Source organism: Mus caroli, unplaced genomic scaffold, assembly GCF_978045245.1.
Source record: "Mus caroli unplaced genomic scaffold, Mus_caroli_1 scaffold_12, whole genome shotgun sequence".
NCBI classification, from domain to species: Eukaryota; Metazoa; Chordata; class Mammalia; order Rodentia; family Muridae; genus Mus; species Mus caroli.
The window spans coordinates 50,228,612-50,243,778 of NW_028227267.1; the positions used below are offsets into that span (position 1 = coordinate 50,228,612).

General features: G+C 41.0%; 2 gene segments (V, D, J or C); both read left to right on the forward strand.

Annotated features, from left to right (window-relative positions):
- Positions 1–15,167, forward strand: part of LOC110309056 (T-cell receptor alpha chain constant-like) — a 439,600-nt gene that overhangs the window by 348,669 nt on the left and 75,764 nt on the right.
- On the forward strand, positions 3,815–12,946 carry LOC110309057 (T cell receptor delta constant-like). The segment is given in 5 exon segments: positions 3,815–3,870; positions 9,858–10,136; positions 10,804–10,878; positions 11,230–11,346; positions 12,442–12,946. Coding segments are annotated over 4 exon segments (510 nt in total).

The following is a 15,167-nucleotide window of genomic DNA, read 5'->3' on the forward strand; positions in this document are numbered from 1 at the left end:
AAGTGGGATAAAAGGTGCATGCAGAAGGGACCAGGGTGTTGATTTTAAACAGAAAGTCTCATTGGAAAGGTGGCATTTGCCATGGCAGGGTAAGCCCTTCAGCTTCCTGGGGGAATGGGACTTTCAGGCAATGGGGACATAGTGCTCTCTGGAGTATGTGAAGAATGGTCAGTAGGCTATATATATATATGTCAGAACAAAAACTTCTTTTATGCCAGGGAACAAACTTGAAAGGGAGATTGGAGAGATGGTTTAGTTGGCAAAGTGCTTACCATACAAGCATGAGGACTTGAGTGCAGCTCTCCAGAACCCCTGTAAAAGCCTGGCATAGTGGCCCTTGCCTGCAATCCTAGCACTGCGAAGACAGAGATAGAAGGCTCCCTGGATCTCACTGGCCAGATAGCTTTGCCTATCCAACGAACTCCAGATTCCATGAAAGATTCTGGCTCAAAAAAGGTAGAGAATGATAGAAGAAGATGTCCAGCATCTTGCTTACACATGTGTGCATGCCTCTCTCTCTCTCTCTCTCTCTCTCTCTCTCTCTCTCTCTCTCTCTCTCTCTCTCTGTGTGTGTGTGTGTGTGTGTGTGTGTGTGTGTGTGTTTAGCAAAGAGGCCCAGCCACACTTGCTGTCTTTACCTCCAGTGACAGCCTATAAAATGGGCCTATTAATACCTATAAAATGGGCCTATTAATACCTATAAAATGGGCCTATTAATACCTATAAAATGGGCCTATTAATACCAGCTCATGCATTTGTTTACAATGTCTACTAAAATAATAGAGAGACCAGTATTTGTTAAGTAGTATAAGGTTTTATTATGAATGGTAATTTTACATAGTTACTATGAACTCTTGGGCAGACCCAACTCTCCTGAGTTAGTGGCACTTGCCCAAAAGCACTTTGCCCTTCTTTGTCCAGGTGATGCACGACCTGGTGGTCATTATCTTACTTGAGTCTTCCTATAACTATTTCTGCTCACGATGGCCATTTAGCATTTCAGCAAAACCAACATGATTCCTTTCTCTTAGGGAAAATGAGATTGTCGGCAAAGTCTAGGGATAAGAAATGGCAGATTGAAGAGCTACTAGCCAAAAGCCTAGGGGCTTCCCTAAAATGTCAACATTCAGAAGATAAAACATGTTAAACGGGCTGCAAAGTGCAACGCTTAGCTCTGAGAAGCCGTCACAAGATCCTATTCCTCAAGCCACCCTCATGGTGATCCACCAACCCTATCCAAACGGACAAGGCAGACTGAAAGGGATAAAGAGCAGAGAATTCCACTGATGCCTAAGCTAGTGCTGTGACAGTGTAGCTTAACTGTGGAAGTGGGGATCCGCTCATCACAGATCGTTAGAGAAGCACTTAGAGCAACAATTCTCAACTTGTGGGTTGTGACCCCTTTGGGGGTCAAATGAACCCTCTACAGGAGTTTGCATATCAGATACCCTGCATACCAGATATTTACATTATGATTCATAACCATACAAAACTTAGTTATGAAGTAGCAGTGAAATAATTTTATGGTTGGGAATAGATCACACAAAATGAAGAACTGTGTTAAAGGGTTGCAGCATTAGGAAGGTTGAGAGCCACTACCTTAGAGCCAGTAACACCGTGGAGATAAATGAGGCTTCTCAGGGAATTGGGGGTGGGTCTAAATTTGTAACTCATTATTTGTTACAATGAATTAGAATAAACTTTTAGGACAAATGTATTAGGTTTTTCTCAATGAAATACTCTATACATGATTGAAAACTCTATCCTGAAGTTCAATAAGAGTAAATTTTCTACAACTACCTTGATAGGGTAGGTTTCTGGTTCTGGCCCTCTGGTCAGAAACTAGGACCACAGAAGCTCCAGTTGAGAAGAGTCTCTCAGAGTAAGAATTGTGACCGTGGTGTAAGAAGGGAGGTTAGAAATAAGGAAAAGACATGAAATAAGGCATTAAATGTACTCCATCTATCTATCTATCTGTCTGTCTGTCTGTCTATCTATCTATCCATCTACCTATCTATTTATCTATCTCAATTTCTTTTCTTTCTTTTATTTTTCTGTGAGAACTTGCATTGAACTAGCAAGGCTAGCCTCATATTAACTGATCCCCACGATCCCATGCTAGCCAGGGTAACACTTTCCTCTCTTGTAAGCCCTGAATCTGGAGGCTCTGCACAAGATATCAGGGATTCATATCTCAGAGAAACACAGACACTGACTCCAGAAAAAGTGGGAAGTGGTGGTGTTCTCCGAAAGCATTATCCACTGGTAACCTGATCCAGTGTTTGAAACCCAGAGTTCAGTGGTTTGGCTACCAAAAGTGAAGCCACTGGAGCCAAGCCAGAGTCTTTCTAATGGCTCAAAAATTCCAAGTCCATTGAGGAAGCCATTACATCTTACATGGTGACACGTGAGTTTTTCTTATTATAGAGGAAGTAAAGAAGTGGGAAAAGCACGTTAGAATGGAAACCCCAGCAGGCCTGGGTGACTGGTACTCAGCTTGGTCTCCGCCTCTCAGAGGATCATAAAAACTTGCAAAGGTTCTCCAACTGCCTATTGCTGTAGGGGAAACGGTGAGATTTGTTAGATTTTCTTATTTCTAAGGATACAAACACCAGATCAACGAAGAGAAGGAGGGAAACAAATTACGCTATAGCCGATTGCAGTCTGATTGATGTTTGGTAAATTGCATCTGAGCAAAAAGCACTATGTTTCATTTTCTCTTTAAACCATTTCCACTTGAAATTCAGAATTATCTTCTGTGTTAAGAGTCAAATCTTTAAGTCTGAGCCTTTGGGAGTCTTGGGGAAAAGGAGATTGAAGAAATAAATCTTTAATATCTGTTCGGACACCGACCAAACTTCATGGTGACCTTGTACTTTCTTTTCCGGTTTCTACCTGCAGTGATAGGAGTTAATAAGATATGTGACGCTCAGGTGCAGAAAGTGAGAATTTCAAACCAGGTCTTGAGATCTGGAAGCTTCGACGTCCAGTGATGGTCCTCCATGGCTGCCATTCCCTTTTCCATGGTTCTAGCTCTAGTCCTGGAGTTTGGTGATGGTACCGTGTGGTCCACACAGTCATGATGGTTACTATGCCTTCCTGAGACTTGTATCTGGCTCCAGGATCAGAAGAAATTATAAAATGAAACTAAATGAGGACAACAACACAAGGATTGGCCTGTCTGACCTATAGGCATGATAAAGCACCAATGGGGTCTTATCAACCACAATTATTTGTTACTCAACCTTCAGGTCCTTGGCTCTCTTCTGGGCTCAGTAATTAAAAAGCAAACTCATGACCATCATGAAAGTCACTCTGAGTAATGGGGGAAAATAGGACTCCAATCAAAATATACTGTTCATGGCTCAAGAGAAGGGAGCCAAAGTATGAGAAGACGATGTTTCTAAGGTCTCCTCGCCTTGCCTTTCAGTCAGTAAGAAATCTAATATTCTATCTCTGTATCCAGCTACTGTGTTTTTCTTGACAGCCTTCTCAAATAAATTGGGAGTTAAATTTTGCATCTTGAAGTCAACTCTCTGTCACCCTCTCTTGCTTTGCTTCAGCCCTGTTCCCTCATCTCTTAGATGGAGACTCTGTGCTCGCTTTCCTATCCAAACATTCAGTTATCAGCTTCAAAAGAAAAGGACATGCTATGTACTTGGCCTCCTGACTCATCAAGGACAACTTTGCAATTCTCTGAATTGTAGCCTCTGTAGGCTGAGTTGCAGCCTGAGAGGCAAGACACAGATGTTGAAACCCAGGCCCAGGGCTGGTCCCAGACTAGTTATCTGCAAAGCAAGATTATAACGTGCTCCTGGGACACCCGACAGATGTTTTTTGGAACTGGCATAAAGCTCTTTGTGGAGCCCCGTAAGTTGATTTTTTTTTCTATATTTCTATGGATAATTTGAACCCTGGAACTAGAGCTACCATCCATTTTATATTACAAATTATTACTAGTAGATTCACTTGCATCTCAGAGTTAGAGTGAGACAGATGTGAAGATGCTGAATTTCTAACATGCTTCCGTTCCTACTTTTATTTTTAAATATATATAGATATTAAAACTCTAGTCCTTACTTATTTCTTAAATCTACAGATCAAGCTAGAAAATACAAAGAAATCTTTTTAAAATTACAGTAATAAATGTATCACCTAAGGGGAAGGGAGGCAGTCATAGGGGGTGCTTGGGCTCAGACTCCCCAGGAAATTGTTCGCTTCCTGCACATACCTTTGGCTGAGCTAACCAGTCTGCATGCCTCCTTACAGAGTGCAAATCTCCTACAGCTCAGAAGGCTTCAGAGACAGGTGGTTAGCCAAGTCAGAACAACCAGGTAGAAGAAACTTCGGGGCTTAAGTGCAATTCCACACTGGCAAAGAGCCTTGAAATGCCAAGTGACGTTTCTTCTAGATGTCACAATTCTTAGAGAAACTGAAACCCTACTCTTCTCTAAGCTCTATGTGGTAATGCTCTATGTGGTTCTACCATGGATAATATCTAAGTTTGTAAGTCATAAAGAGCATTTAGGAAGGATGTTGTCTTCTCTTTGCATTGGTTCCCAGCAGGTAATTTTAGCATTATATGAGTGTTCACAAGAGGAGAAGGTCTGAAAACTAAGTGGTATTGTCTGAGCAAATATGCCTGGAAAAGCATTGAAATATAGTTATATTTGTGGAATAACAAGAGACTGTTCTCAAAAGATAAACACTGACATTTTTCACTTAAATCTTATCTTCAAATATTTGTTTAAATCAAATGCAGAATAAACTAAGTTCCACAGGACAGCTCCATGGAGTACATTCTACTTATTTAAAAAGGAAGGTCCAACTTAAGCCAGATTCTGTTTTCTTTAGTTAGCATGACAACCAGATGCCAATGAATTGATTGGGTAAACTTTTCCTTCGATTGTTTTAAACATATGGATCTTAACTTAGAGAGAGAGAGAGAGACTGAGAAAACGTTTTATTAAATCAATGCACTATGTTCAATTTGAAAACCTGACTAACATTTTCAAGGCTCAGCATATACTTGCATGAACCTCTTCAAACATTCATCTTGCCAGTTATGTTATAATATTCATGTTATTCAGAAATGATCTCCCTAGCTTAAGATGATTATTGATGATCGCTTCTTAACGAGTTTAAATTTTAAAATTCACACAAGCAGCTGGGTCCAGAACCACACACTCAGGAAGCTGAGGCAGGAGGATTGAGAGAGTGAAATTTGCTTTAACTACTTAGTGAGACCCTGTCTCAGCGAAAACCCAAGCAAGCCTTCAGTGTCCAACTTACTCAGACTGGATCATACTCCTGAGTAACCGATAAGGTAGGGGTTTGAGTTGGCTTTGGTTAGTTTGGTGGTTTTGTTTTGTTTTGTTTTGTTTTGTTTTGTTTTGTTTTGTTTTGTTTTGTTTTGTTTGAACAAATTTCTAACTCCTAACTCTCTTGAAAAATCAACCACAAAATACATACCCAGCCACAAACAGGATAATGAACAAGAGATAGCAGAGCTTCTGAAAGGAGAGGCAAGTAATGAAGACTTGTGGTTTCCAACCGTTAATGCTGGGGTTATCAGTTTTGCTGGCAGCAACTTCAGTGTGTAAGAAGACTAAGAACCTATGGTTTTCTCAGGAGGGTTGAGAGCAGATAAGTCTAAGAAACCCTTTGAAAATAGAAAGAAAGAAAAGAAAGCCAATCTTGTCCAGAGCCAAAGCCAAAATAGAATCTTAGGAATTAGCCTTCTGCCCTGAGTGCCAGAACAGATCCCAATCTTTCAGTTGAGCTTCTCGGTGGAGAAAAACTGGAGAATTATAATGTACTCGTGAGGAAGCCTTCTCTGAACAGCTTGTTCTCTTAGGATATCCCTGATCTGCCCTGATCCAGTTCTACTGTGGAGAGCAGCAGGCACCTTGTCATCAGCAGTCAGTCCTCTCAACCAGTCTGGCCAACTGATTTGGTTATAGTATCACTATCATGGACCCCCATCATTAAAACTCAAACCTAGACTCTGGATAAAGCATTTAAAACGTCAATCTGCTTCTTCTTGCATGTACATTACCAAGATTTTCTGTTAAGGAGGAACCTGCTACCTTGACCATAACCCATAAGAGATAAAATATACATTGTAATTCAACATAGTTTTCATTTGATACCAACAAGCCAAGCCCAACTCTTTTTTAGTAAACAAGAAAAATTACTGTTGAAAGTAAAAAAAAGAAACAAATGGTTAGAAATCTGTTCAAGTGTCAGTTGTCATTTCTTGTTGTATGTAAAACAAGGCTCCTTGCCTTTGCAGTTATTTGAAGATAATGCAGAAGCAGGAAGTTCCATCAGGCAGTTGTCTTTCTCAAAGCATCAAAATTTCTAGTTTTCAAGAAAGGGGGAAAAATTGCATACCTGGATTAGTGGTATGTTCTGTTCCAAGCAAGGTGTGAAAGAAGAGGAGGCAGGTAGTGGAGCCAATTCTGGGACCAGCATTCATTCCATAGCCCCTTTTAGAATAAAACAAGAAATGGGCTTAGCTGGTTTTATCTCTACAAGTACTTTCTGAGAATGGTAGTTGTTATCCTCTGACGGTGTGTGCCTACAATCCTAGTGCCCAGGAGATGAAAACAGAAGAATCACATGTTCAAGTACATCCTTGTCTATATAGCAAGTTCAAAGCCAGTCTGGGATGCATGACACCCTGTCTCAAAAGAAACGACTCAAAGAAAATAGCAAAAACCTGTAATCTCAGCAGTTAGGAAACTGAGACAAAAGGATTAAGAGTTTGAATACAGAGGCTGGAGAATTGGCTAGGTGGTTAAGAGCTCTGAATGCTCTTTCAAGAGGCCCTGATTTCGATTCCCTTCAACCACATGGTGGCTCACAACCATCTGTAATAGGATACAATGCCCTCTTTCTGGTGTGTCTGAAGATAGCTACAGTGTACTTATTACATAAAACAAATAAGTAATTCTTTTTTTACATCATTTTTTATTAAACTAATAAAATTTATTTTAAAATCTACAACTCAGCATTGACATTTTAAGTCATCAAAATAATTTATAATAGCTAAGTGCCTCTTTAATATACATGGTATCTTCTGAAGCTAAAAGTAATATGTACTCAACCAGTTTTTAAAATCTATTTGGAACACGAAACATAATAGAAGTAGAAGAAAATCTCTTATGCAGTCTTCTATGAAAGGAAATTGTGACAGGTTTCTGATTAGACAGAAACTATTCCATCTCCAAGGGAGAATATGAGGTGTAACTGTGGCTTCATAGAATGATTTGGATAGTGTTCCTCCTGTTTCTATTTTGTGGAACAGTTTGAAGAGTATTGGTATTAGGTCTTCTTTGAAGGTCTGATAGAATTCTGCACTAAAACCATCTGGTCCTGGCCTTTAAATGACTGCTTCTATTTCTTTAGGTGATATGGGACTGTTTAGATGGTTTATCTGATCCCGATTTAACTTAGGTATTTGGACTCTGTCTAGAAAATTGTCCATTTCATCCATATTTTCCAGTTTTGTTGAATATAGGCTTTTGTAGTAGGATCTGATGACTTTTTAAAATTTTCCTCTGTTTCTGTTGTTATATCTCCCTTTTCATTTCTGATTTTGTTAATTAGGACACTGTCTCTGTTCCCTCTGATTAGTCTGGCTAAGGGTTCATCTATCTTGTTGATTTTCTCAAAGAACCAACTCCTGGTTTTGTTGATTCTTTGTATAGTTCTTTTTGTTTCCACTTGGTTGATTTCAGCCAAGTTTGATTATTTGCTGCCATCTACTCTTCTTGGGTGAATTTGCTTCCTTTTGTTCTAGAGTTTTCAGGTGTGTTGTCAAGCTGCTAATGTGTGCTTTCTCCAGATTCTTTTTGAAGGCACTCAGAGCTGAGTTTTCCTCTTAGCACTGCTTTCATTGTATCCCATAAGTCTGGGTATGTTGTACCTTTATTTTCATTAAATTCTAAAAAGTCTTTAATTTATTTCTTCATTTCTTCCTTGACTAAGTTATCATTGAGTAGGGCTTTGTTCGGCTTCCATGTGTACGTGGGCTTTCTGTTGTTTTTGTTGCTATTGAAGACAAGCCTTAGTCCATGGTGATCTGATAGAATGCATGGGATTATTTCAATCTTCTTGTATCTGTTGAGGCTTGTTTTGTGACCAATTAAATGGTCAATTTTGAAGAAGGTACCATGAGGTGCTGAGAAAAAGGTATATTCTTTTGTTTTAGGATGAAATGTTCTATAGATATCTGTTAAATCCATTTGGTTCATAACTTCTGTTAGTTTCAATGTGTCTCTGTTTAGTTTGTGTTTCCATGAACTATCTGCCCATTGATGAGAGTGGGGTGTTGAATTCTCCCACTATTATTATGTGAGGTGTAATGTATGCTTTGAGCTTTAGTAAAGTTTCTTCTGTGAATGTGAGTGCCCTTGCATTTGGAGCATAGATGTCCAGAATTGAAAGTTCTTCTTGGTAGATTTTACCTTTGATGAGTATGAAGTGCCCCCTCTTTATCTTTTTTGATAACTTTTGGTTGAAAGTTAATTTTATTCGTATTAGAAGTTCTACTCCAGCTTGCTTCTTGGGACCATTTGCTTGGAAAATTGTTTTCCAGCCCTTTACTCTGAGGTGTGTTTCCTGTATGCAGTAAAATACTGGGTCCTCTTTATGTATCCAGTCTGTTTTTCTATGTTTTTTTATTGGGGAATTGAGTCCATTAATTAAGAGATATTAAGAAATAGTGATTGTTGCTGCCTGTTATTTTTGATGTTATTTTTATGTTTGTGTGTCTATCTTCTTTTGGGTTTGTTGAAAGAAGATTACTTTCTTGTTTTTAAAAACTCTTTTTTTTTTAAAGAGTTTAAATACATCCTGGAATACATATAAAATTATATCAAACAAACATAAACAAAACTTACTCAAATAAAATTGTAGTCCGGCCCTTAAATAAGAATCAGATCCACCCAAATGGAGATAAATCTACCATTTACTTTCAGTAGGATCTCTTCCAGTCTATAAAACAGGAAAGACACCCTGTTATAGCTTCAACATCGCCATCCTCCAGTTTGAGTTGACTATGCAGATCTTTTTAGAAGTCTGTGCTTTTAATTGGCATAGTGCAAAATAGGAGCACACTGAAGCCAAAGAATGAAATTGAATATAATCCTCAGAAATACTATCTACCGCATATGAGACATAGTCTCTCCTTGGCTTGGCATTCTCAAAACACAAACTAAACAGTGAGGCTAGACGGGCTGACCAGCAGGCCCTGAGAATCTCTTATCTTAGAAAACGCCTTCCCAATGCTGAGATTACAAGCAAGGCCACCATGTGCAGTATTTTTATGTAGGCTTTAGAAATCAAACTCATGTTCTCATGCTTACAGAACAAGCATTTACCAGCTGAGCTATCACCCCAGTCTTTTGAAGTTGTTGCTTTTGATTTTGATTTAGTTTGGTTTGGTTTGAGACAGGGTATTATGCAGCTGAGGCTGGACTAGTACTCAAGGATAACCTAGAACTCCTTTTCCTCTTGCCTCTACCTCCACTGTAACACGTGGTATACCAGAGTATGATGGGTTTATGCCGTGCCAGGGATCACACCCAAGGCCAATACTAGATCCTCAGTTCTAGAAACTTCTCTGTAGTTGTTATACCCCAACCCTCCTTCAACCCTATCTCATTTCAGCTCCTTACTAGAAGTCAAACTAACTGCCTCATCTTTCTTCTCACCTTGTCCATACTTCCATGAAATGCTATCAAGGGTACAATACTACTAACAATATATAGTATGTTCTAGATTCTAGCCAACGCCTGTTTAATTCTCATTGGGCTGCAAACTATCATCTCAGTTGACTATATTTTCAGAAAGCCAGCCTCCTGCCAAACCATCTGTTTTCATCATGAAAAATGGAACAAATGTTGCTTGTCTGGTGAAAGATTTCTACCCTAAAAAGGTGACTATAAGTCTCAGATCATCCAAGAAGATTGTGGAATACGACCCTGCTATAGTCATCTCCCCCAGCGGGAAGTACAGTGCTGTCAAGCTTGGTCAGTATGGAGATTCAAATTCAGTGACATGTTCAGTTCAGCACAACAGTGAAACTGTGCACTCGACTGATTTTGAACCATATGCAAATTCTTTCAGTAAGTATCTACCTTAAAGCCGGGCGGTGGTGGTGCACGCCTTTAATCCCAGCACTTGGGAGGCAGAGGCAGGCGGATTTCTGAGTTCGAGGCCAGCCTCGTCTACAGAGTGAGTTCTAGAACAGCCAGGGCTATACAGAGAAACCCTGTCTTAAAAAAAAAAAAAAAAGTATCTAGCTTAAAGAACTGAAGCTAAGATGGGCAAGCCAGAGGAAAGAGAAGTGAGCAATATGAACTCGGGGTGGATAACTTTTGGTTTAGCATTGTGCTAGTAAATAATAATAATAATAATTAATAACGATGTGCTCGTCTCTGGCTAAGAGAGAAAAGCTTTGCATCTCTCCTCTTTTTAAATCCCCACCTCTCATCTTCACCAACCACTGTCCTTTTCATACAAATGTCTGGCATCAAGGGTATCATTTAGTCCAACACAAAGGCCAAAATTCCACAAGGGTGGCTGTCTCATCAAAAAATTGAAAAGCTTTGTCCTGCCTACAAATTACAGAGCATCTTGATGCTGTACTGGGGATGCCAAAAAGGTCCCAAGCCCAAGGAATCCTGTCTGAATAAACAACTGTGTGAGCCTCTTGACCTCAGTTTACCGACCTAGAGTCTCCTTTGGCTTCTTCATTGTCATCAACATCTTGACCACTGTTGTTTCTTCCAGATGATGAAAAACTACCAGAACCTGAAAATGACACACAAATTTCACAAATTTCAGAGCCTTGCCATGGCCCAAGAGGTTAGTTCAAATCAAGGTTAAAACAAATTCTGTTGTTGTCACCTGGGATCTAAAAGCATCAGATTCAAAAGAAAACACACACAGACACACAGACACACACACACACACACTGAGCCCAGCTGTTTCCCTTGGCCCCTGTCCCAGCAGGGCTTGCCAGGCTATGAGCCAATGTTTCCCAAACTGGCCTGCCTGGGTGGGCACGGGAGCCTGGGGGCTCTGAGTGCTGTCTGGGACCACACTGTGTGTGCAGGCCAGGAAGAACCATGGTGGTGTGGAGCTGAGCTGAGAGTTGTTGACACTGTAGAAAGAAATTTGGTCTCCCCCGACTCCACTGTTCTTCCTTTCATTCAGTCACAGTTCACACAGAGAAGGTAAACATGATGTCCCTCACGGTGCTGGGTCTACGACTGCTGTTTGCCAAGACCATTGCCATCAATTTTCTCCTGACTGTCAAGTTATTCTTTTAAGGTAAGAATTGGTCACTTCATATTCCCAGCTCCACCCTAACTATGTTATAAATTGTAAAGGAGGTTAAAATGATAATAATAAGGCAAGTGTGGTGAGACACTCCTAGAATTCTAGCAGTTGGGAAGCTGAGGCAAGAGGATTAATGTGAGTTCAAGACCAGCCTGAACTATACAATACCAAGCCAACCAGGGCTACATTAACAAGATATTATTTCAAAACAAAAAAAAAAAGGAAAATGAAAAGAAAAAGGAAAGGAGAGAAGAGAAGAGAAGAGTAAAGAAAGTGAGGGAGGAAGGAAAGAAGAGACAGAGAGAAAGAGAGAGAGACAGAGAGAAAGAGAGAGAGACAGAGAGAGAGACAGAGAGAGACTGACTTAGGCTTGCCTATAAAGCCTTTTTCTGGGGGATGGAGAGATGGTTCAGTGGCTAAGAGCAGTGGCTACTCTTCTAGAGAACCAGAGTTCAATTTGCAACTCACAACCATCTATAACTCAAGTTCCAGGGATCTAACGTCCTCTTCTGGTCTCCAAAACCACTACAAACACTTGGTTCACAGACATACATGTAGACTAAACACACATAAGCATAAATAAAATAAAATAAAATAAAATAAAATAAAATAAAATAAAATAAAATACTCCTCTCCCTTATCTTCCCCAGTACAGCCAAATGTCCATCAATTCATGTTCGAGGAATGAGCCTACATTTTAAGGGTTGAACTGATCTATAAGTATAGCCATTCATTTCCAAATGGGTATCTAACCCTGCCTGTTAGCTTTACTTGCAGTTCAGAGGTCACAGCAGTACAAAGAATGTTACCCTAGGCATCATGACCAAGCTTTAGTCCTGACCTGTGACTAGCTCCTGGATACCTTGGCCAGTTTGCTTACCCTCTCTGGGCTTGGATTTAAGAATGACTACAAGAAAGCAAACACGTCTGATTACTATACCGACCAGCAGAACCATGTTCCACAATTGATTAATGATGTCTGTAATGGTACCGCACAGTGGACACCAGCCTTCCCAAAATGATACCACCGCTCCCTCTTTCCAGTTTCAGAGTCTGTGATTCTATAAAACTTTCCTTTATTTACAGGTGGGCTGGCATGAGGAGACTACGGTTCCTGAAAGAAATCAAAAGCTTAGAAAGATGCTATATCCAAGGCTTCCAACTTCCCAGTGCTTCAAACTGACCCTTCACCACCACATTTAAACAGCTGCTAACAAAACCAGCTTTTCTGTGACAGCAACAAGCCTAGCTAATCCTCCAGTCTAGAAGAAAAGCAAAAGCCCTCGGGAGTGGAGTGTGCCCCAGCTTTACCCGCTGCTTTATAAAGGCATGGGAAGTTATGAAAACAGATCCATTTTATTTTGCCCCCATAATTGGTATACTTTGAAAATGGTGTTTCATCCTTCTTCATTTACCCAGAACTAGGAAGTGGGGACCAGTAAATCACCAGCTTCATTACCTAGGAGGAAATAATCTTGGGAGAGAGAACCTGTGTCTTTTTAGCTAAACATGGAAAGCTGCACTCAACTCATCCCTAGCCAGAGCCCCCTCCTCCTCTCCTGAGGCGAGCATGGCTCAGGCCCCGCCTCATTTCCAACATTCACACAGGAGAGTTTTCCTAGCAGCACTAGGGTGTGAACAATTTTAGCACTTTCTGTTTCTCCTAATACTTTACAAACAAACTCACACTTGGCTTCCTTAATGCTCTCCAAGCAGACAATAAAGCTTCTAAGATCGCATCTAATTATTCTCCACTCTATTACCAAAGATGAAAGTAAACTACCGAAAGGAAGGACACGCTTTCTGTGAACTGACTTTGTCTGCACAAACCGGCTGAGTCCCAGGCACAATGCAGAGAGTACAGAATTAATACCTGTGCCCGGCCTGCAAACGACTCACTGTGCAAGTGTTTTGGAAGCAGAAGTAGGGATGTGACCTCCCCATCTCCCAGTGAAAACGGTGCTTGCATTGTCTTTGCCTGCCAGCCTGGCTTTTGACATTACTGGGCACAGATCCTTTCCCCTCAGTCTTTGCTGCTGATGCCCTCTGCCTTTCTTCTTGGGCCTGCCTCTTTTACATTTATTAAGCCGTTCACCTCTGGCTTCACTCATTGTGAAGTGACTATCAGGGGAGGATGATGCTCAGAGCTATTAGTGCCCTGGAAGCCAGGCTGAGCGTGTCAGTCACATCACAGCTTCCTGTGCTTCCGGCCTTCCATCCTGTCTAGGGAACTGGGCCCTGGTTTCCTGCTGCTATTACAACAACAGCAACACCTTCAGTGTGGTGTTCAGCTCTGCTAACCCCAGCTCAGCAAGGCCACAGCTTTTTGACACACCCACTAACAGGCCCTAACAACTCAATACCGTGGTTCCCTCAGTTCCTATGAAAAGTATAAAGCCGGGGTCATGGTGTGATGTTTGAAAGAGCAATTATCACTGCCAATTCCCTAGCTACCATCAACCACCGCCTCCAAACCAAGGGATGAGATGATGCTGTGCATCACTGGGTTCAGGCAAACCTAAATGGATAAGCCGGGTCCACCCAGGGAAAAGCAACCAAGCAAGCCACCCTTTGCCTGGGATGTCTTCTGCCACCCTGCAGCATCCAAATGTTATTCTGAAGGTGTTAGAAAAGATTGCATCCTCTTTTCTCCAAGCAGAACAAAAACGTTAGCCCAGCCTGCCCTCCCCTCCACCTGAAAAAAAAATTGATTGTACTTTGTCAAAAGTCATTCGGTGAGGCAGAGATATGGCTGGAAACAAAACCAAGGTCTCAAGACTGACAGCCCAAAGTTACTGTCCCAGGGGCTCCCTGTATCACCAAAATGAGAATGATGTGTCACTCTAAATGTCACGACACTGAGCTTCAGAACTGCCTCTTGTCAGCAACAAATGAGACAACTCTGACCCGCCATGCCAGGAAAAATAAAACCCTAGCATAGCACAGGAAGATGAATTTCTCTTCAAAATGAGCCTCCAAAAACTTTAAATTAATATTTTAGTTAGTATATGAATAACGAGTTTGATGGTAAGATTTTCTTACTGGTATGTCATCATATCTCGTTCAGATCCACCACCACCTCCATTACTCTCACATCCCCACTCCCTCTCAGTGGTCCTCTACATCCCTTAAATTGTTTCTCTCTCTCTCTCTCTCTCTCTCTCTCTCTCTCTCTCTCTCTCTCTCTCTCTCTCTCTCTCTCTCTCTCTCTCTCTTGTGTGTGTGTGTGTGTGTGTGTGTGTGTGTGTGTGTGTGTATGTGTATGTGTGTGTGTGAAGACAGAAGGCAGGAGCCGGGAACCACATCCTGTGACTTTCTCACCTCACCCTCTGTTGCTCCACATTGAGGCTACTTTTCACTTACTGTGTCTGAAGTGCACACAAATTCCCTCCCAAATTCATTTTGACAACGCCTCCTAGCATGTAGCTGCAACAAGTGCTAGAAATACAACATGCATTCCTAGCTGTCATGAACCAGCTGTGAGATGAGACTGTTTCTCACATCTGGACTCTCCCATCCCCGAGTCAGTATCTAATAACTCTAATGGTATATCTAAGATGCAGATGTTAACAGAAGTAGACAAAGGTGAGTCCAAGACTCAGAGCCTGAAGGGGCATCTGCTTTGACATCACATGGCCAATTTTTTCAAGAGAAAATGGTTTTCTCTTAGGACACCATTGAACTCCACACTTGACACCTTAGAAAATGGCGTTCTTGGTTCTTAGACAATTGGCCAGGCTGTTCTTCCACAAGGAAGATCTTCAGGGAGAAATGCTGTCCAAATAAAATAACTAAAATAGAAGCATCAGAGA